The sequence below is a fragment of the Drosophila santomea genome, unplaced genomic scaffold (assembly GCF_016746245.2).
Source record: "Drosophila santomea strain STO CAGO 1482 unplaced genomic scaffold, Prin_Dsan_1.1 Segkk104_quiver_pilon_scaf, whole genome shotgun sequence".
NCBI classification, from domain to species: domain Eukaryota; kingdom Metazoa; phylum Arthropoda; class Insecta; order Diptera; family Drosophilidae; genus Drosophila; species Drosophila santomea.
In genome coordinates, this window is record NW_025318935.1 from 103,305 (window position 1) to 124,661 (window position 21,357).

Consider the following 21,357-nt stretch of genomic DNA (forward strand, 5'->3'; position numbering starts at 1 on the left):
GTCAATGGAGACATCCAAGCGCTACAATCACATATTTTTCGTGAATGGCTTTTCGAGAAGCCAGTATGACCATTACGATGAGCACTATCCTAAAGAACAAGAGAGAACGCAATAGTGAAAGTGCGAAGAGAAATTTCAACACTGACTGTTGTTAGCGGTTTGTGGGCGTAAGAGTGGGCGTGGCAAAAAGTTTTTATGCAGATCGATAGAAATTGACTATGAAGAGAAGATAAGAAGATAAGAACATGAAGAAAATATCAAAACATTTTTCAAAAGTGCGGGCGTGGCAGTTTTGGGCGTTAGAGTGGGCGTTGCAACATGTTGACAAACTTGCGCTGCGTCTATGTCTTTCTACTATCAACGAATATAGTATACCCTTTTACTCTAAGAGTAACGGATATAAATATGCTTAATCTTAATAAAACTATATTAGAACCTTCATCTTATTATAACAATTTTCCAATTGTTTTACTCTCTAATCATAAAACAGATTTCAAATCTCGATATTGCGAGTGAGTGCAATAAAAACGATCAATTATGCACTCATTTTCATTGAAAATAAAAAATAGCTTATGCTAAACACATACCTGGGGTACAGCTGAGACCTCTGACAAATGTGAATTGTCTGTTTTCACAAAGAACTATTCATTACTTTACATGTGCCAATGCATTAATCCAGCATTTTTTTTATTTTGTCTATCAACTCATATAAAATTTTTAATTTTTTATCAAGCGAAGATTTCTATCGCCTTCAAGCCGGGTCTTATTTTGTTATTTCCAATATTATGGACTATGCACTTGATAGGTTCTTAATGCGCCACTGTGAGAAATGCATATAATTTTTGTTAATATGCAAACGTAAACATTCCAAATCAATTTTAAGTAGTTCATTGACTTGTTACCGCTTTCTTAGCCTATGAAAAAAATAAAATTATTTCTTGAATGCACCAAATGTAAATAGTGGAATCTGACAGTATTTAAATGGCGGACGATTTGCAAAATTACAAACTACAGTTGCAACAAGTGAGTAAAATTATAGGTATTTGTACTTCCTTCTTTTTGAAATTATTCTATTCTAAAAAAGAATAGTTTTGTTGTGCTATTGAATGTACAACAATAGTTACAATATATTTACAGAGATTTACAATTGGGGGATGACGGAGATTTGCAATTTGTACTACGAAAGAATTTTTACAGTAGATGAATTAGTTTTGCTTTTTTTTTTTAGAAAATTAAGTAAATGTTGCAGATTTTCTCGTGCAGGGATTATTATTATTATTATTAACTTCACTCACAAAAAATATTGATCAATATTAGTTGAAAATATGCAACATTAACAACATGCAGTCGATGTTTTTTATCTTCATATATGAAAATAGAAATTGACTATTTTTCGATTGGTTCTTGTTACACGTTATTTATTAATGAATCCACGGTAATGTTATAATTGTTGTTTTCAGTTTTATACAGCCCTGTTACACAGGTACTTCTTTTTTGGGAGTCTTTAAAACAGCAAACTATTCACCAAATTTGGATCTTGTCTGTTAAAAGTTAAAAATGGCTAAAGTGTGCTTAGTTTTGTAGCTAATGATGACTTCAAAACCACCAGATAGTTTTTATATCAAAAGAATCTATTATATTACAGATTAAATTAGCCATATACATATTATTTGGGTCAGTCATGTAGGTATTTCAAATTTCTATACCCGCTTTATTAACAGAGTTTGGATAATTACTATTACTAAAAAACTCTTAGCTTGGACATGTTTGGCTTGTTAATGGTTATGGTCTACTTATGGTATTATTTTATACATACCTATACTGAATCTAAAATTGGGAAGTTAATTGTGATTTATAAAACTTGTGGTATTAAAAAAATGTGATACCTAAAAATTTTAATTTTGATTTTTTTTACATGAAGTAAGGAAATTTTAATACAATTTTTAGGTAGAGGCTGCTCTTCAAACTGATACAGAAAATGAAGAGCTATTAAAACTCAGAAGTGATCTTGGCGAAGTTATTACTCTTACTCGTGATTTGATACAAACTCAACTTGAAGAACAGCATAAATCTTCCTATGTGGAGCCATCCTCAACTAAAAGAGATTCCTCTAACTATTTCGACGAAATCGAAGCTGCTTTGTTAGAAGCAGAAAAATTAGTTTCAGCTGCAAAGATTTGGAAAAAAGGAGACAAGTGCCAAGCAAAATGGAAGGAAGATCGTCAGTACTACGATGCAACTATTGAAGACATATCAAGTACAGGAGAAGTTAATGTAATATTTGATGCTTATCAAAATCGTTCTACGACCCAAATCAACGAGTTGCGAGAACGCACTACTCGCAACGAAGTTTTTCCGTCAAACAAGTATATTTTTTTTCACAGCAAGTCATACGTTTTTAACACAATTTTTTTCAGACGTCACAGGCCCAATCAAAAAGAATATTTAAAAAAACGTAAACAAAAAAAACAACAACGCTTCAAGGACTTGGAAGAGGAACGTGAATCAGACAAAAACAAATGGCTTAATTTTAATAACAAAAATCAAAAAAGGAACGGAGTGAAAGCAAGAAGTATATTTGCCTCTCCGGATAATGTAAGCGGCAGAGTAGGAGTCGGCACTTGTGGAACTGCAGGAAAGGGCATGACCGATTTTACTGTAGGTGAAAAATATAGAAAAGGACTTTAGAATATTGTTAATTACACGGTACAATAAAAATATAAGAAAAAAGAATATATGGAAATTTATTAAAGTTTTTATAAATCAACGTAGAACTAATGGAACTTGCTTTGACGATTACTTTTATTTAGAGACAAAGGGTATTATAAATTTTGTAATGGCGCATTATTGAGCATTTCACTAAACCGCCCATCTATGATTTTCGCTTTATATGCTTTTACCTATTTTGTATTTTTTATATTGTAATTTAAGTATTAAGAAGTGTGTAAAGCAGTGGGCAGTTTCCGCCCTGGAAGGAAAATGTATACTATTAACACCACACCGCTATGTCCGTTAGCCAAGTTCAATTAATAATACAAAATGGTCGTTGCTTTTTATGAAGTATGGGCTGTATTGTGTTTATATTCTGCAGTCCGGTTAGATTTACTACAAAAAGCATTCTTTTTAAGACAGTAAAAAAATCAGATTAATATTAATATAGCGATCATACATATATAAATAAAAGACATATTATAATGCCGTCGGTAAAAAAGATTTATGTTTTTATACCCATTACTCGTAGAGTAAAAGGGTATACTAGATTCGTTGAAAAGTATGTAACAGGCAGAAGGAAGCGTTTTCGACCATATAAAGTATATATATTTTTGATACGGATCAATAGCCGAGTCGATTTGGCCATGTCCGTCTGTATGTCCGTTTGTCCGTCCGTCTGTCTGACCGTCCGTATGAACGCTGAGATCTCAGGAAGTACCAAAGCTAGAAAGTTGAGCTTAAGCATACAGACTCCTGAGACATAGACGCAGCGCAAGTTTGTCGATTCATGTTGTCACGCCCACTCTAACGCCCACTACCGCCCAAAACTGCCACGCCGGCACTTTTAAAAAATGTTTTGATATTTTATAATTTTTGCCACGCCCTCTCTAACGCCCACATACTGCCATAAACTGTCAGTGCTGAAGACTCTTCTTCGCACTTCCACTAGCTGAGTAACGGGTATCAGATAGTCGGGGAACTCGACTATAGCGTTCTCTCTTGTTATACCCGTTACTCGTAGAGTAAAAGGGTATACTAGATTCGTTGAAAAGTATGTAACAGGCAGAAGGAAGCGTTTCCGACCGTATAAAGTATATATATTCTTGATCAGGATCAGTAGCCGAGTCGATTTGGCCATGTCCGTCTGTCCGTCCGTATGAACGTCGAGATCTCAGGAACTACAAAAGCTAGAAAGTTTAGATTAAGCATTCAGACTCCAGGGACATAGACGCAGCGCAAGTTTGTCGATTCATGTTGCCACGCCCACTCTAACGCCCACAAACCGCCCAATACTGCCACGTCCACACTTTTGAAAAATGTTTCGATATTTTTTCATTTTTGTATTAGTCTTGTAAATTTCTAACGATTTGCCAAAAAACTTTTTGCCACGCCCTCTCTAACGCCCACAAACCGCCCAAAGCTGCCACGCCCACACTTTTGAAAAATGTTTTGATATTTTTTCATTTTTGTATTAGTCTTGTAAATTTCTATCGATTTGCCAAAAAACTTTTTGCCACGCCCAATCTAACGCCCACAAAACCGCCAAAAACTGTATGTGCTGAAGACTCTCCTTCGCACTTCGAATAGCTGAGTAACGGGTATCAGATAGTCGGGGAACTGGACTATAGCGTTCTCTCTTGTTTTGTACTGAATTTAGTAAATTTGTTGGGAACTACCTTTTAAAGATAAAACAAGGGAAAACTCTAAGTCTATTTTTGGCATATTGATAGAAATAGGAAAAAAATTAAAGAATGTTTCAAAAGTGGGGTCGTGGAAGTTTTTTGGCGGTTTGTGGGCGTGGCAAAAATGTATTATGTGATTCGATAGAAATGTACAATTTTTTACCAAAAATCAATAGTGTTTTCGTAGTTACGAACTGCATCTACTTTTTTGGGGCATGTTCTTATGCCACCGCGGGAAACAATAAAACCTAAATACTCGACGCTTTCCTTAAAAAGATTTGACTGTTCACGCGAGATCCTCATATTGGTTCCGTGCAATCTATCAAAGACCATGAGCACATCGTCGATTGCTTTTTGAAAAATACTAGGTGAATTTTTCCTTCCCAAAAGGAAGTCTGCAAAGCTCATACTTCCCGTTTCAGTTTTTCTGTATGTTTTTCAGCGAGTAGTAACTGATGAAAACCAGATTTTATATACAAGGTGGTAAAGTATTGTGCCCTTCCTAAGTTTGCCACAATAAAAACCACGTTGGGGACTGGATATTTGTCATGGGTTGTTTTTAAATTAAGTTTTTTAAAGTCGATTACCAAACGTATCTTTGTATTTCCTTGCTCGTCCGTCCCTTTTTTATATACAACCCAAATTGGGTTGTTTTATGGTGACCGAGATGGTAGGATGATACCATCTCTGAGCATAGCTTGTGTTTCTGAATTTAGAAAATCGGGGACGCCCATCGGGACCTCGTTCTCTGTCTGGATAGTAGCAATGATATTGGTATTGTATGGTAAAGGTTCATTTGGTTCTAAAAATACGCCTGTACCGTTTCCTAAAATTAAGTAACATTTTTCCTTATTATCTTGAGGTACTTCTATATCTTCAACATTAGTAAAATTTAAGTTCGAGCATTTAAGAAATTTGATTATTTCATAGCCAACCAACTAACCGAGTACAACGTCGGCTTGTTTAAGCAAGTCAAGTCCAATTATTCCGTCAAATGCTGTGAGGTTTGGTAATAAGAAAAATGTATTTGGGTCTATGCCTAAAAAATTAGATCGGATGGTCTAGTTGATGTTTTTAGTTCCGGAAATAAAAACGCGTAGCGCATCTGCTCTATACTTTTTATTCAATGGTGCGGCTACAGTGGTAGGACATAATATTGTAGCAGAATTTCCTTGGCGGAGTGTTGACATTTCCGGCTTTTTCAAATACACTGGTCGTTTATCAGCGTATGTGAACTCTAAGCTATTGATTATGGCCCTAAAATGAGGGGAGTATCAAAAGATTAGAGAATCATGTCAGCTCAACCTTTTATTTTGTTCCTCATTGTGCCAAGGGCATGATAATGTTTGGAACTACCCTCGTACCTTTCGCACACTTTATATGCGGTTTGTGCTGCGTCCTCTACAATAGCTTTTAATTGTTTATTGGTCATTGCCATGTTGAGAGAGCTTTGAATTTTACACTGATTTTCAGATTTTTTTTAAGTATCTAGTAGGTCTTCTAATTCGCTATCGGACAAATGTCTTGTGGCGACCGGAATTGCTAGCGCACCAGGGCTAAACCCACCGACGAAAACAAACAACTACAAAATCCTCATTGACCATCTATATAATCACTTCTCACCGAAGCAGAACTCAACGTTTAAGAGACATCTATTGCTGACGGAGTCGCAGCAAGAAATTCGCAAAGCTTTCTTTCAAGAGCAACTCCTGGAAGCCCGATACATTAACAAACCTCTATCCGTTTCCTAACGAGCTCTCAGCGGTTGGCACGCTTCTGTTGAGGGAAAACGTTATATTCGTTCCAACATCTTTGAGAGTAAGAATATTGGACAAAGGCCGTGTCTTTTCTTTGCAAAGTTTTTCGAAATTGGAAATTGTTACGAATGACGTCAAGTAAATATATGAAATTTTGTATTATGTTGCAATTGTTTACGAGCTTAGCTGTTTTTCGAGCCTTGTAAAATTTTTCCATAACGGTAAAAAGCTGATCGACAACAAAATATTGGGCTTAAGCAAAGACATTAGAATAACAAGATGCGTAACGCCATACGATTTTTTTGCACACGATGCTGGCTTTAGAACTGGCTCCAGGCTCTCTCGAAATTTGGTTCAAAAGCCATAGAGCGGAGGGCTCTAGAGCCAGCAGCTCTCTTGTACGCATGCAGCGACAGTTGACCACTGTATTGGTGCACACGTATGGACATGCATTGTAAAAATGACAAACTATGCCCTTCATTTTAGAAGTTCTTAGACTTTAAGTCTATATTATTTTTTATAAATTGCCACCACTTAAAAAGTCTAGTTTTACATTGCCTTAACATAACAATTATTCAAATTCAACATAGAAATAATAATAGCTCAGTCTATGTACATAATAATTCATAATAATTTTCAAATATGACATTTTATTAGAATAATTGTCATTAGAGTATTCAGCGTGCGACGTGTGAAAAATATAATTTGACAATGATTCTTCGGTGCCTATGTCCGCACTTCGTGCTTAAAGAAATCAATTTTGCAATAAACAGTTTCCATATTTTTATTTATTACATTAATAATAATTTTGTTTTTGAATTATTTTTATGAAATATTTATTTTTTTAATGTAATTACTTTTTTTCGAAATTCTTTGTTTTAAATTACAGTAGTTATAATAATTTACTTTGTGTACATAATAATTATTTACTATACATAGTTATTTAGTATTACTAGTATGAATTACTAGTATGAAAATTACCCATTTTTAATATTTAAAATACAAATAAGATTCATTTAAATTATTTTGTTACATTTTATTTTGATATTTAAAAAAACAGCACGCAATTATGGGTGGTAAGAAAAGCTCTACCAGTAACGGGTATAAAAAACTTCTTTCAAACCATAATAGTTACGAATCGAAATTGACCAAAACATTAATCAAATTTGTTTCTTAGATCAAAATTGATTTCGGCCCTAAAATCGTCTTCTAGCACAAGCACGCACACATACACACGATCTCCTTTATTGTTTTTACTCAGACACGCAAGACAATTCTATTTTTAGATTTACGCTCTCGATTTTAGGCGAGCGAAAAGATAGCCCTATTTGGTCGTCACCAAAAAAGTGGCTGCATAGTGTAAAACCAATGTATGGCCGTTACGCATCTTGTTATTATAATGTCTTAGGTTTAAGCAACTAATTCGAAGGGACAAATAAATCTAAATATTCAAATATTGGGAAATTTTCGATTAAATTTTTTTTTTGAATTACATTATATATTTATGTTTTTTTCTATCATATTCTATCATATTATATCATATTCTATCATTTTTCTATCATATTAAATATTACAATTGGTCAAGTTTATTATTATATATGTTGACAGACAAAGTCTCAGTTTATTTTTTTTTTTTTAATATTTATTTATTAAGTGAAGAATCCGTACATCATAATATTGTATCTTAACATCACAGGGGAGAAATATCCTAGAGGTTACCAAACACTATATACAAACTAGTGAAGTAGGAGTCTCAGTTTATTGATACCAATCTTGAAGCACGACTTCCGGCAACTAAGGTGAGATTTTTTTCGGTCAAGAAGATAGATCCGATTAGGACTGCAAGATTCGGAAGTCCCGATAGGTTGTCGAGTTTGATCTGGGCGAAAAACTCTTAGAAGTTTTACATCCGACCTAAGAAAGAGACCCTACAAAGTAGGCCATATCTTAAACAGATAAAAAATGGAGTTCAGCGGAAGTTTAGATTGTATTACCTTTGACAATTTTATTTGTCGGGTCCAGGCTCTCACAGTAACAACAGACTGTTGTTCAAAGTAAAAGCTAGGGAATTTTATTGAAAATGTCAAAAGCAGAGATCTCCAATGTGGGAGATCCCTTGCTCTAAGGTCGCTTAGTTGTCCGAGGAGTGGGAAGATTGCAAAGTGTTTTCCGAGGATATAGGCAGCTGGGTTGGAGCCGTGGCGCACATATGCTGAAACTGCCACAAGGAGGCCCTTAGATATCAAGATTGCGGATCTAATAGGAAAACAAGAGGGAACGCTATAGTCGAGTTCCCCGACTATCTGATACCCGTTACTCAGCTAGTGGAAGTGCGAAGAAGAGTCTTCAACACTGACAGTTTTTGGCGGTTTGTGGGCGTTAGAGTGGACGTGGCAAAAAGTTTTTTGGCAAATTGATAGAAATTTACAAGACTAATACAAAAATGAAAAAATATCAAAACATTTTTCAAAAGTGTGGGCGTGGCAGCTTTGGGCGGTTTGTGGGCGTTAGAGTGGGCGTGCCAAAAAGTTTTTTGGCAAATCGATAGGAATTTACAAGACTAATACAAAAATGAAAAATATCAAAACATTTTTCAAATCGGTTTTCATAATCGGTTTTCGATTTCCCCAGGCATTGAGATAGACAACCACGATAATGCGTCAGTCACGGCAAGTTCGGAGCCTTTAAGATGAACAATGCTAGTGGAAAATTGGGATATATTGCTAAGATGTCGAATTTGGAAGTTCTACAATATTTTTCAGGGGACTTTAACTTTTATTAAAGTATCGGAACTATCACACACAATTGCAAGATTAGAGCCTGGTGAAGGATAACATAGCCGTCATAACTTTTGGCTTCGATTTTTTTGCAATCTTCGCAGGTACGACTGAGTTCTGGCTTCCAATTGACGTTCCGTTAATAATTTTTTTTACATATTTTAAAAGGGGATGTGTGATTAATGCGGGAAGAAGCGATACATCGACGATACTCATTTAATTTCATTAACTTTACCAATTTTCGCAAAAACCTTCAAGCATGAATAACGTGGACATAATCTGTTGGTGGTTTAATTGCATTACTATTAATGGGAGTGTCTGTGAAGTTTTTTTGAACGTTGCGAAATTGTTCTTCATGTTGGGTAATTGAATCTGGCATAACTAAAATTTCTTTGAAGTACAATGAAGCTTGCCTAGCGGAGATACGGTTCGGAGTTCCCGAAAAGGTGAAAAAAGCTCATCGTTGCTTGAGGTTTCTTTTCGGCAATTATTTTTTTTTTTTGCCCAACGCGGTATTCATTATTTAATGGCAAATTAATATGGAAAAAAAATTTGAGTGTGAGCTGTTCGGAATGAAACTATATATTTACGGTTTTAACCCTTTAAATCTTTATAAAGAAAATGGAAGAAATATCGATGCCCATAGAAAATATTATAAAATAATTTGAATATGTTTATAAAATTATTTTTTTTATTTTGTTTTATCACGTGATGAGAAAGCGATACGATAATTAAGCGAGAAATTGAGTGAAAATGATGAGCAAAGACAAAGTCGAGAAAGAAAGTGGTTTTCATGTGCTGGAGTGTTTTTTTTCTTTTACTTCTTTTATGCCCGTTACTCGTAGTATACCCTTTCGATTTGTTGTAAAGTATTTAGCAGGCAGAAGGAAGCGTTTGTAAGACATTTACTTGTCTTACTTTTCCTCGAGACTGAGATATGCTGGTATCAGCGTTGTCCACAAACACCACCTAGCGCCGGTTACATTTATTGCTCATGACTTCCTGACTATTGACCATGGCACTCCTTAAAATGACAATATTTTAAAACTTCTAAAGTAATGGAAATAATTTTTGCGAGAAGTTTAATCATGCTTTTATATCATTCTTCTATGCCTTAAAATTTCCCAGATCTTAACGGTTATACGAATAGTATAGTATTTGTTCAAGGTATGTACATGTTACATACTGTTCAAACAATCAGGTATATCATTAAGTGGCGAGCGCACAAAAAGAGGACTTTCTTGCCACATCATTGGTGTCAAGTAAGTACAAAACCGCTGTGCTGTTTTAATTAATGTTTATTTATAGCTTATAATAAAATAAAAGTTTAGTCTTAAATATAGTTAAGACGCTCAGAACATTCTACTAATGACAAATTTATTTTAACGTTCAGCCGTGTTCGCCTATTAAACACTATTTGAAATCATATTTAATAAATGTAAGTACTACATCTATTTGAAAGCGTTGTCTAAAATTTCACTTGCAAAACCAAAAGCCAATAAACATCAGTAGACAGCTGGTAAGTAAAATAGCATAAATAATATTTTCATTTAAGCTTGAATTATTAATTATTAAGGTATTTTCAATAAAATTATTTTTCTCTAAAAAATATCCAGTTGGTGCCAAACGCCTTAGAAGGCATAGCGCTTTACCTTTACTATTTTCGAAATTGTTTAACATACTTTTACCATCGATCCAACTTTCATAGTTCCAGTATTCACAGGAACTTGACGTATTTGCCTCCTTGTTCTGAGACTTGCGAAAGATAATTGGCACAGGTACAGGAAGATTTGAACTATACCCAGGTATTGATATAGATACTATTCGACTTAATAGTATTAAAGATCTAACAGACTGTTGAAATAGTTGGTCATTTGAGTATACCTTAATAACAACAGTAACGTCATTTAACTTATTCGTTGAAGCTTTCAAGGTGCCTATTAGATCTATTGGCAAGTATACCCCAAGTTCTAAGTCAGGCTCATCAACAACATCATTAATGTCATGATTTACTTGAAGAAAACGGTAATGTTCGTTTTTAAATGCCCCCTTAAGTTTTTTTTGTTTATTTCTTTTCTTATTATTTGCAAACAATGCTATTCCCGAAACATTGGCAATACTTGGGTTGATTGAGAAATATAAAATATATTTTGAAATATAAACTGATACTCCAATATCATCATAGTCAATTGTTTCACTTTGCAACTCAGAGACAAGCTGTTCTTCACCATTACCTATTTTAGTAAAAGGCAAATTAGTTGATAAAGTGTCAACATACCTTTCAAATGATCTTAATAACTTTTTTGTAGCGTTTAGCTCAGAAGACTTCTTTATAACATTAGAGTCAATGTCTATTAATATATTGTATATATCGAAAATGTCAGAAAATGCATTCTTCCATTTAGTTGATTCTTCATTTGTCTGTCGAAGTGTTAAATTTGATGAATAAGTTTTAAGCACTGATTGAATAATTTTAGAAATAAAGAAGATGTCAGCTGGAACTATACTATTTTTACTATTTGCAATTATGTTTTTCACATTTTGTAAAGCTTTTTCTGGTAAGGACTTAACAATTTTGGCTTTAATCAAATTATACAATACTTTGGTATTATACTTAGGACTTTCACATACGACGGGTTTTGTTAACTCTTTCCAATATGCTCCATGAACAAAATCGCCTAAACATAATCGCGTGTAGGGCATACCATTTTTTTGAATACACAATTTCTTTGTCGTAGCGATTTCTCCAATACGCGTTGTAGTCCACTGTAGTCCATCGTTTGAAAATAAACGCTCTGATGAACAATAATCTTTACTACGTATGAGATAAGTTGAGTTTTTAATGAAACTAAAAAAAAAAATGTTCAGTGTAATTTTAATTTGCATAAAGGCAAATGAGTTCTTTGTTATTTTGGGGGCATTGTCCCCAAAGGCAAGTTCATGGACATCATATTCTGCTGTTATTTTGAGAGCTGCAAGTATATGAATCCAAAAAACAACATATATATTTTTGATCCATTCCATATTCATTATTCGCACATCGTGTATGAAAAGATGACCTAGATCGCTGTTTCCGTATATGCTTTCTGAAAGGTTTCTTAAATGTTTACCGGTTACTTCATCACACAAATTAAATGCAAAATTTGCATTTATACATGAGACGTTCCAACGTATAACAAAACCATGCGCTGTGTTTCTATTATAATCTACCAGCAACCGGGTGGAAACCAGCTGAAACTCAAAAATGCTGTGACCTTCACACCAATATTCGGTGCGATAGCTTGAAAATAAATTGACATTAAGAATTGAATAAGATTGTTCTTGATTCTCCCAAACGAGGTCCAAGTTGGCTTTTTTTAGAGTTCCATATTCTAAAAATGCAAAACATTGGGCACCAACATAAGAGTTGTTATTTACCCATAAATACTTTCGATTATAAATCACCAGCCTAAGCGCTTTAGAGACGTCATCTACTTCCAATACCATTTTAATAGCACTACTTGGCTTCACAATTTTTTTGCTTAAAGTGGGAATCCATTTCAAGCCATTGCTAACAATTTGGAAATTTTCAGATAGATTCATTAGTATAACATATTTTTCTGTCAAGTGGTGAGAAAGGAAATCAATTTTAAAATATTCGTTTTGATTTTTCTTTGAGACATACTTTGCTAAAATCCGCCTTAGCCAATTTCTTTTTTTTAAGTACTCTTTTAGATCAACGTGTTTATACGTGGTATTTTTCCAGGCAATACCATAACATACTGACGGGTGATAGACTAAAGCTCCAAAGCCGCTCGGACATCCAGCATTAGATATCAGATCCGACCTAAAAATGCACACTGCATTTAAGAAAGTATTGCAGTCTACAGATACTATTTGGTTTTTAAAGTCAGTTGCTGTTTTATTAATCATAGTATGCTTTAGGCAGTGCTCATTGTGTTTTTTTTTAAGTGTATTATACTCTCATTTATTTTTTTCTCCAAGAATTTCCTGGCAAACGTACTTCATAAGGCATTACTTCGTTTTTTCGACGTATTGGCAGCCAATATTCATAAATATTATTCTTTATCAAGAACTTGGATACTGTAGAAATTTCTGTGTCTGTTAAATCCATAGGAATAATGATATTTGAGCCGTAGAAAAATTTTTCATTGAACGCTTGAGGTTCAGTTGAAATTTTTAAGCAAAGTGGAACGTTACCAACGTCTCGAATTTCAAAAAGATCATCAGGGCAGTGCATGTTTTTGTTCATACTCATTTTGCACTCTATCAAATCCGGCATCCAATGACCAGATTTTGTATCGCACACGCGCAATAAAATTTGATGGTTTGATTTTAGGCACAGTAGGTCTTCAGATATTGCATAAGGAATGCCTTTATACTTCCAATATGCCGTACCTGATGTTGTTTTAGTAAACTCGTCAAGACATTTTATCTAAAATATATTAATTCGAATAATTCATTACTTATTTTAAATTTTGCTTTAAGCTACACGAAATTTTTTTACCCTTGTCAAATTTTGGGAAAGTTTAGAATTAGGTAATAGGCACATAAATAGTACTGTAGAGATAATGTTACTACGCATGATTGTCATATACGAAATAAGACTCTGATATTTTTGTTAGCAATTTCCTATCTAAAAACAAATAATCTTTTTTATCTTTGTTATTATAAATTGTTTTATAACTTATAAGGTGGACTTAAAAAGATTGTCTCCCACCATTTACCATCTAATATAGCTTCCGTTTTGGTCAGAGCAAATTCGATTTATTATCTAAGTAAGTTTAGTGAATAATAACCTTAAAATTGCAATGCTGTCACTAAAAAAATGTCGCCCTCTTTTAGTGAGTACATTTATATTTAGGAAATGTCAAAGCTCTTAGCGGAAATATGATTTTTGTTAACAGGCGAAAGTTGGAAAAATATTATGGCACTAATGGTTCTTCTGCTTGTACCATTAAATATTGGTTTCAAGACTTTAATAGTGGCAAAATTATATACTGAAGTCATCAGTGGGAAGCTCTCTTATGCGGTAACAGTGGAACACGTAATAAAAATACATGAAATTGTGTGGCGGATCGGAAATGACTAATCACAGAGATAGCAGATTTGGGTAATAGGTAATTGGTTGATGACAACTGGTACCTATACTACCCACCATAGAACTGAATAAGAAGGAAACAATGGACTAAAGCCGGCGCAGATGCAGCAAAGAGGCGCTCAATGGGTTAGAAAGAAAATAGTTTCGGTTTTCTGGGAAAGCCAAAACGACTTGTTAATGATAACAATCGTTATAATCCTTAAAAGTGTTGCATGGTTGACTTCGATGGGGAGTGTCCAGGTGGTATTTCCAAATCGTACGTGTGTCATAAAAATGTCATTAAAAACTGACGCTAAAGAAAAATGTTTGATATATTGCATAATTGCTAAATAATGATTATACCCCAACTAGACATTGTCAATTCAGCAGAATATGTCTTGAACCAGTAAGATGTTCACGATATAAAGCTTCTGACCTCACACAAAATCCTTATCTCTAAAGCTTTATCTCAACTTTATAGCTTTAATAGTTCCTGACATCGAAGCATTTATACGAAAAGACAGAATAATGCAGAATATACATTCTACCTGTTACATACTTTTCAGGCGTACTTCAAAATTTATTGGACTTATAAAAAAACAAGAGAGAACGCTATAGGAAGTGAAGGACAGTTTTTGGCGGTTTGTGGGCGTTAGAGTGGGCGTGGCAAAAAGTTTTTTTGCAAATCGATAGAAATTTACAAGACCAATACAAAAATGAAAAAATATTAAAACATTTTTCAAAAATGTGGGCGTGGCAGTTTTGGGCGGTTGGTGGGCGTTAGAGTGGGCGTGGCAACCTGAATCGACAAACTTGCGCTGCGTCTATGTCCCTGGAGTCTGTATACTTAATCTCAACTTTCTAGCTTTTGTAGTTCCTCAGATCTCGACGCTCATACGGACAGACGGACAGACAGACGGACGGACAGACGGACATGGCCAGATCGACTCGGCTACTGATCCTGATCAAGAATATATATACTTTATATGGTCGGAAACGCTTCCTTCTGCCTGTTACATACTTTTCAACGAATCTAGTATACCCTTTTACTCTACGAGTAACGGGTATAATTAAATAGTCCTTTTCCTGCGCTTTTACCGCATATACACTGACGAGCAAAACTGTAACACGAGTTGCATATTTTAGCTTCAACGGTCAGTATCTTCTCTCCTATTTTATGTACGATAATAAATATGAAGCGATTTGACCGTTTGGAAAAAATATGCCAAAGCAAAATGTAAAAAAAGTCAATTGTTACAGTTATGCACAGATTAATATCCTGGTCAATCTGGCCATGTCCGTCTGTCCCTTTGTAAGTCTGTCCGTCCGACCTTCTGTCGAGATCTCAGGAACTATAAAAGCTAGATAGTTGAGATTAAGCAGACACATTAAGACTCCAGACACATAGACTCAGCGCACGTTGCGACCCATGTTGCAAAGGCAGCTCTAACGCCCACAAACCGCCCAAAACTGCCACGCCAACACTTTTGAAAAAGGTTTGCCATTTTTTCATTTTTTATTAGTCTTGTTACAAATTTTTTTACCACGCCCACACTTTTGTAAACTACTTTTTTTATTTTTTTTTTATTAGTAGTGTACATTTTTATCGATTTTCAAACAATTTGTTGTCACACCCACCCTTAATGAAGTGGTGATTATAGTGTGTTTAGCTATTGAGCTTTTTCAATAGCTGTTGCGAATAATAAGTAGCCGAAGAAAGTTTTGTCTATTTACCGATACTGTTTATTTGGTTAATTATACAGGCAGTTAGGGCCGACCAAGAGCTATATCGAATGCACAAGTTATGTCTTTGCCGAAAACCGAAGAAGTGACAATTGGCGGAACAGACAGCCGAATGCTGCTTAATGTAGATAACAAAGAGAAGAAGGAATGAGCGCCGTACAGATAAATTCGTGCAAGAACAGCGGTTTGCACTATGGGCATCGCAACTGCTACTACTGACTACTTCGGCTTACAATATTAAGAGTATAAGATTAGTCTACTGCACAGTTTTGGCGGCTGCAAGACCCAACAGTCCTCTAGGGGAAGCAGACACAGCTTGTTCACTGCCCGCCTTATTACTCCAGACGCGGTCCTCAATTCTGCAACTCGAGCGACGCCGTCTCTTCCAGGAATCAACTGCATGACTCTCGCCAAAGGCCATCTCATTGGGGGTAGATTCTCGTCCTTAACAAGAACGACGCTGTCCACGGCTACGCCAGGCTTTGGGGTGCGGCACTTGGAGCGCTGCTGGAGCAACGTCAAGTATTTTTCCTTCCATCGCGACCAAAAGATTTGCTGAAGAAAGGAGATACGCTGCCAAGAGCAAAGCCGATTATAGTTTAGGCCCGTTATATTTGGCTCGTCAAACGACAATGGCGGACCACCATTGAGAAAATGCGCCGCAGTGAGGACGTCCAGATCGGCAGGGTTCTCTGAAATGGGAACTAAAGGTCTGAAGTTAATAACTGCCGTGATGTGGCACACCAGCGTCCTTAGCTCGTCGAAGGTCAGAACCGCCGTACCCACAGCGCGGTAGAAATGACGCTTGGCCGTTTTCACCGCTGCTTCCCAAAGTCCACCGAAATGGGGCGACCGTGGAGGGATGAACCGCCAGTCTATCGTCTCCGAAAGGCAAAAATTCCAGAAGTTCATTCTTGGCGCCGACAAAATTGGTGGAGTTGTCTGACCAAATTTGCCTCGGCTTCCGCCGTGTGCATATAAACCTCTTAAGTCCGCACAGAAACGCAACTGTCGAGAGATCCTTGATCAGCTCCAGGTGCACTGCCTTGGTTGCAAAGCATATAAATACGCAATAAATACGTAGCATTTAACCGCAGGCTTGTTGCGTGTATCCGACTTGTGAAAGAAGGGTCCACAGAAGTCTATCCCAGCAACATCAAAAGCGTGAGATCCTCCCAAGCGATCCTTGGGAAGGTCCGCCATTATGTGCTCTATCAGCCGCGGCTTAATCCGAGAACATCTGATGCATCTGTTCACGGCCTTGGTAACCGTCTTCCTCCCCCTAATAGGCCAATATTGGAATCGAATTGCACCCAGAAGAGCTCGAGGTCCGGCATGAAGATTGGTTTCATGGTAATGCGAAATAATCGCCAGAGTCACCGGATGGGACCTTGGAAGGATTTTCGGGTGGCGGCCATCAAAGTGCAATGACGAATTCCGAAGGCGACCGCCTACTCTAAGAAGTCCAAATTAATCCAGGAACGGCGAAAGCGAGGATATGGGACTAGACGAGGAAACTCTTCCCAACGTTTTTAGGGACTGCATGTCCTCCCATACGCAGCATCATCTGAGTACCCTCTTGAATGTGTGCGACGGTGAGCCCAGGATGACGAATTTGTAAATGTATGCAAACACTCGTTGCAGTGAGAGGTAAGAATTTGCAAATTTTGAGCTAGCAACTACATCCACGTACGGCGACTTTACGATGAACACACTTCGACGAAGCTCAAGCACCGCTTTGTCAGGACAAACAGCTGTTGGCCAATCTCTTTCAGGCTCCATAAGATAGACGGGTCCATGCGCCCAGAGTGACGACTCGCAATCTACCTCCAACTTTGTGGCTTGAACTATTGGGCCGGGACTGTTTTCCTCGCTGGCTGAAGAAGGAACGCGTGAAGCTATTAAGGCGCTATCGCAGCTTCCAGATACAACCCAGCCCAGACGAGTTTTTTGAAGCAGTGGCAGTCCTGGCAACAACTTTATCTGACCTACGCACAGCATCTCATAAAACAGGCTAGCTCCTATTAACAGGTCAACACGCTGAGCTTTATAAAATTTCGGGTCAGCGAGCACGTTTTTTAAAATCTTCTAGTCCCCAATGTCCACATTTAAGCTTGGCTGGCGATCCGTGATATTGGGAGCGATAACTGCTGTTATGCTCGTTAAGAAACTCGAAGTGACAGACCGCCTCGCAATTCCTACCAAGAATCCATTAGTCGCGAAATTAGAATCCCCGAGTCCAGTGACGGAGCCAGACGACCTCGACCTCTTAAGTTGCAGTTGATTTGCAAACCGAGAGATTTGCAGTTGAGAGCCAGAATCTAACAAGGCCCTGCAGGGAACGAACAGTCCCGACCGGTTGCAGTGGCTAGCAGCACAAGGTCACTACCGAGATCCTGGGCAATTAGAGTAGAAGTCGAAAGAGGGGAAGAAGGCTCAGTGTGGGAGCTGGAAGACACCGGAATATGTGGCTGCGAGGAAGGCGAACCATCTAGATGGAGCAGCGTATGATGCCTGATTCCACAGGTGCGGCAGCGGCTCGAGCTGCATTGCCGTAGCTGATGACCTGCCTTTAGCCTTTTTGCCTCGCGCAGACGATTTACTGGCACTAAGTCTCTAAAGTGCGGGCAATGCTCTGCACTATGGCACAGCATGCAACGAAGAGAATTTTGGGTGGTAGCAACTAGCGTCGAACGATTTCTGCCCACCTGAACGCCTGGCGCATAGGTTGCCATGACGCAATCCACGGGCTCCAAAGTCCTACATCGCTGCTACAGGAATGCAGCCATCGTTTCCCACGACGCCGATTATCAAACCTTTTTTGAAGCAACTCTTAAGCAGCTTTGTAATTGCCGTTTGAGATCTCCAATATTCGGTTAGTTTCCAGCGCCGAATCCCGCAAACATGACCGCAGATGCTGAAATTTGCCAATGTTGGAGAGGTCCGCATGGCTGTCGATTATGCTCGTGAACACGGAGTAAAAATCCGCCCAGTTTGCGTAGCCTCAGCCAAACGTTGGCAGCTGCACAGGCGGCAACGGCATCGGCCTCGGCCGCTGGTGGGGCACAACACCTTCCGCAAGTGTCGAGAGCGGCGCGTAATACACATTGCGTTTGGCTATTTCCGCGCGAGTTATCGGTGACGGCACAAGCATGCCTTCACCTCCCCCGAAACCCCCACGGGCAGCGACCTACATATGAGACACTCAACCCGGACACACACCGCAGCAAAGTCATCAACCCACACTGGATCAGCAGAGTCAGGATTCCCAAGAATCCAACCGAAGCACTGGAAGGGGCATCCGGATAAAAAGTGCCGACGCAAGGGGTTTCGCAGACCAAAAGAATTGTACGCTAGGCTTAGAGGAAAATTTATTCTGAAAATAAATTCATTCTGTCACCGAACTTCAAACGAGTCGCTTTAATTACTACAAATCCTCTTTGGCTTAAATACAAAACCAAACAGATCCTCGCCCACGACATAACTGGCGCAGCCGGAAAAGGAACCTAAAGGAGATCCAGGACATCCAGAAGAAGGATATGAAGATCACCGGGATATTCTTAAATATTATACTGTAACGCAGGTAAGCAGCCGGCCAAGTGACTTCAATAAGTGAGTGCAAATATAAAATGAAGAAAGAAACGAAATTAAAAAGAATGCAGTGCATCCGAACAAATTGTAAATTCCGTGCGCTTAAAAGAAAAACAACCGACTCCAAACATACATAAAAACAAATATGCAGAATCAGCAAATTACGGTGTGCGGAAGCAAAATAAACGGCATTAACAATTGTGCATTACACACGCAAATCTAAAGGCATATTAATAAATATTAAAACGATCATCAATCGCTGATTGCCGCTATAAAATGCATCGCGCATTAAAATATGTACACGCCTAATATGTACCACAAAAAATAAAATAAATAATTTTTACACAAAAAATTTATAGAAACATATTTTTAGCTACGATCAATCGCTGATTGCCGCTATAAAATGCATCGCGCATTAAAATATGTACACGCCTAATATGTACCACAAAAAATAAAATAAATAATTTTTACACAAAAATTTATAGAAACATATTTTTAGCAACGATCAATCGCTGATTGCCGCTATAAAATGCATCGCGCATTAAAATATGTACACGCCTAATATGTACCACAAAAAAATAAAATAAATAATTTTTACACAAAAAATGTATAGAAACATATTTTTAGCAACGATCAATCGCTGATTGCCGCTACATAATGCATCGCGCATTAAAATATGTACACGCCTAATATGTACCACAAAAAATAAAACAAATAATTTTTACACAAACAATTTTTATGGAAACATATTTTTAGCAACAATCAATCGCTGATTGCCGCTACATAATGCATCGCGCATTAAAATATGTAAACGCCTAATATGTGCCGCAATAAAAATAATAATAAATAATTTTGCATATTACACAAAATTTTTTTATGAAAACATATTTTTAGCAACAATCAATCGCTGATTGCCGCTACATAATGCATCGAGCATTAAAATATGTAACGCCTTATATGTGCCGCAATAAAAAAAATAATTTCCCATATTACACAAAGAAAAATTATAGAAACATACATAGGCGGCAATCAATAATAATTAATAGCCGCTCATGCATCGCGCATAAATATGTGAATATAGCCACACTGGGAAAAAAAAGGGAAACGAAACCTATGTGCCCCAACTTAACAAATGCTAGTGCTCCGCCACCTAAATTAATGCTTGTGTGTATATAAGTGCGGCCGATCATTTCTTTCTGTGTGCCGGGGAAGAAAGGGGAAACCGGCACCGACAGCAGTTCGTAGGGAGCCCCCTCCAGGCCTCGGCAACCGCACTTAACAGTCGACCACTTGAGTTTGTTTACGTGGGCACACATACTTGCATGCACGCCGCAGCGTCCGGCCGCTACATTGTAGACGGTGTCGCATGACAACATAAAACTATATTCAGTAAAATCGACAAAACGACCGCCGCGGAGTCGGATGCTTTTGCGCAACGGATGCTAAAATAAAAATATACAAATAATCAAATTTTACGACTACAGTGCACAATGTATCAAGAAAACACTTAGAAAAAAAGAGAAACACTGCATTGAAACCACTTGGCTCGGCGGCTTTATTAGATTACTTTTTATCGATTGAGTAAACAATTATTAATGACACCCACTTGCAGATCCCAACGGATCAACCCATACACTACACAATAAAAAATTTTTACGAATGATAAGTACAAACAAACAAAGAAGAACATAAATAAAACATCGTAATATATAAAATCTTACATTAGCACACAAATACATATATATATATATATTTTTTCCATACTATTACACATACACATTTTTTATACTCTAGTAGTATAAAATATCAATATACAAATAACCAAATATCGTCAAAGATAGATAGGAAAAATTAAAAAGGGAAAATAAAAAAAATAGGCCGAATATCTTAACGTTATACTTACGCGAATTTTCACTTGCGAATAAAAGGGGTTCCGTAACCTAAATGTCAAAGAGGACAATAGTGGACAAAACGAGGTCCAGGCTAGGTCTCAGGAGTAGCGGTAGTCTACCAGA

The 21,357-nt window shown here is 37.1% G+C and overlaps 2 protein-coding genes across 2 annotated transcripts; one reads left to right on the forward strand and one right to left on the reverse strand.

Annotated features, from left to right (window-relative positions):
• Positions 1 to 892: 892 nt before the first annotated feature.
• LOC120457500 (survival of motor neuron-related-splicing factor 30-like) lies at positions 893 to 2,733 on the forward strand. The gene is made up of 3 exons (XM_039645055.2): positions 893 to 1,023; positions 1,948 to 2,366; positions 2,418 to 2,733. The coding sequence occupies exons 1-3, from the start codon at positions 982 to 984 to the stop codon at positions 2,686 to 2,688; spliced, it is 732 nt and encodes a 243-aa protein (XP_039500989.1). The 5' UTR covers positions 893 to 981; the 3' UTR covers positions 2,689 to 2,733.
• Positions 2,734 to 9,802: 7,069 nt separating this feature from the next.
• On the reverse strand, positions 9,803 to 12,435 carry LOC120457499. The gene has a single exon (XM_039645053.2). It carries the CDS (start codon positions 12,412 to 12,414, stop codon positions 10,405 to 10,407), a length of 2,010 nt encoding a protein of 669 aa, XP_039500987.1. The 5' UTR covers positions 12,415 to 12,435; the 3' UTR covers positions 9,803 to 10,404.
• Positions 12,436 to 21,357: the final 8,922 nt, after the last annotated feature.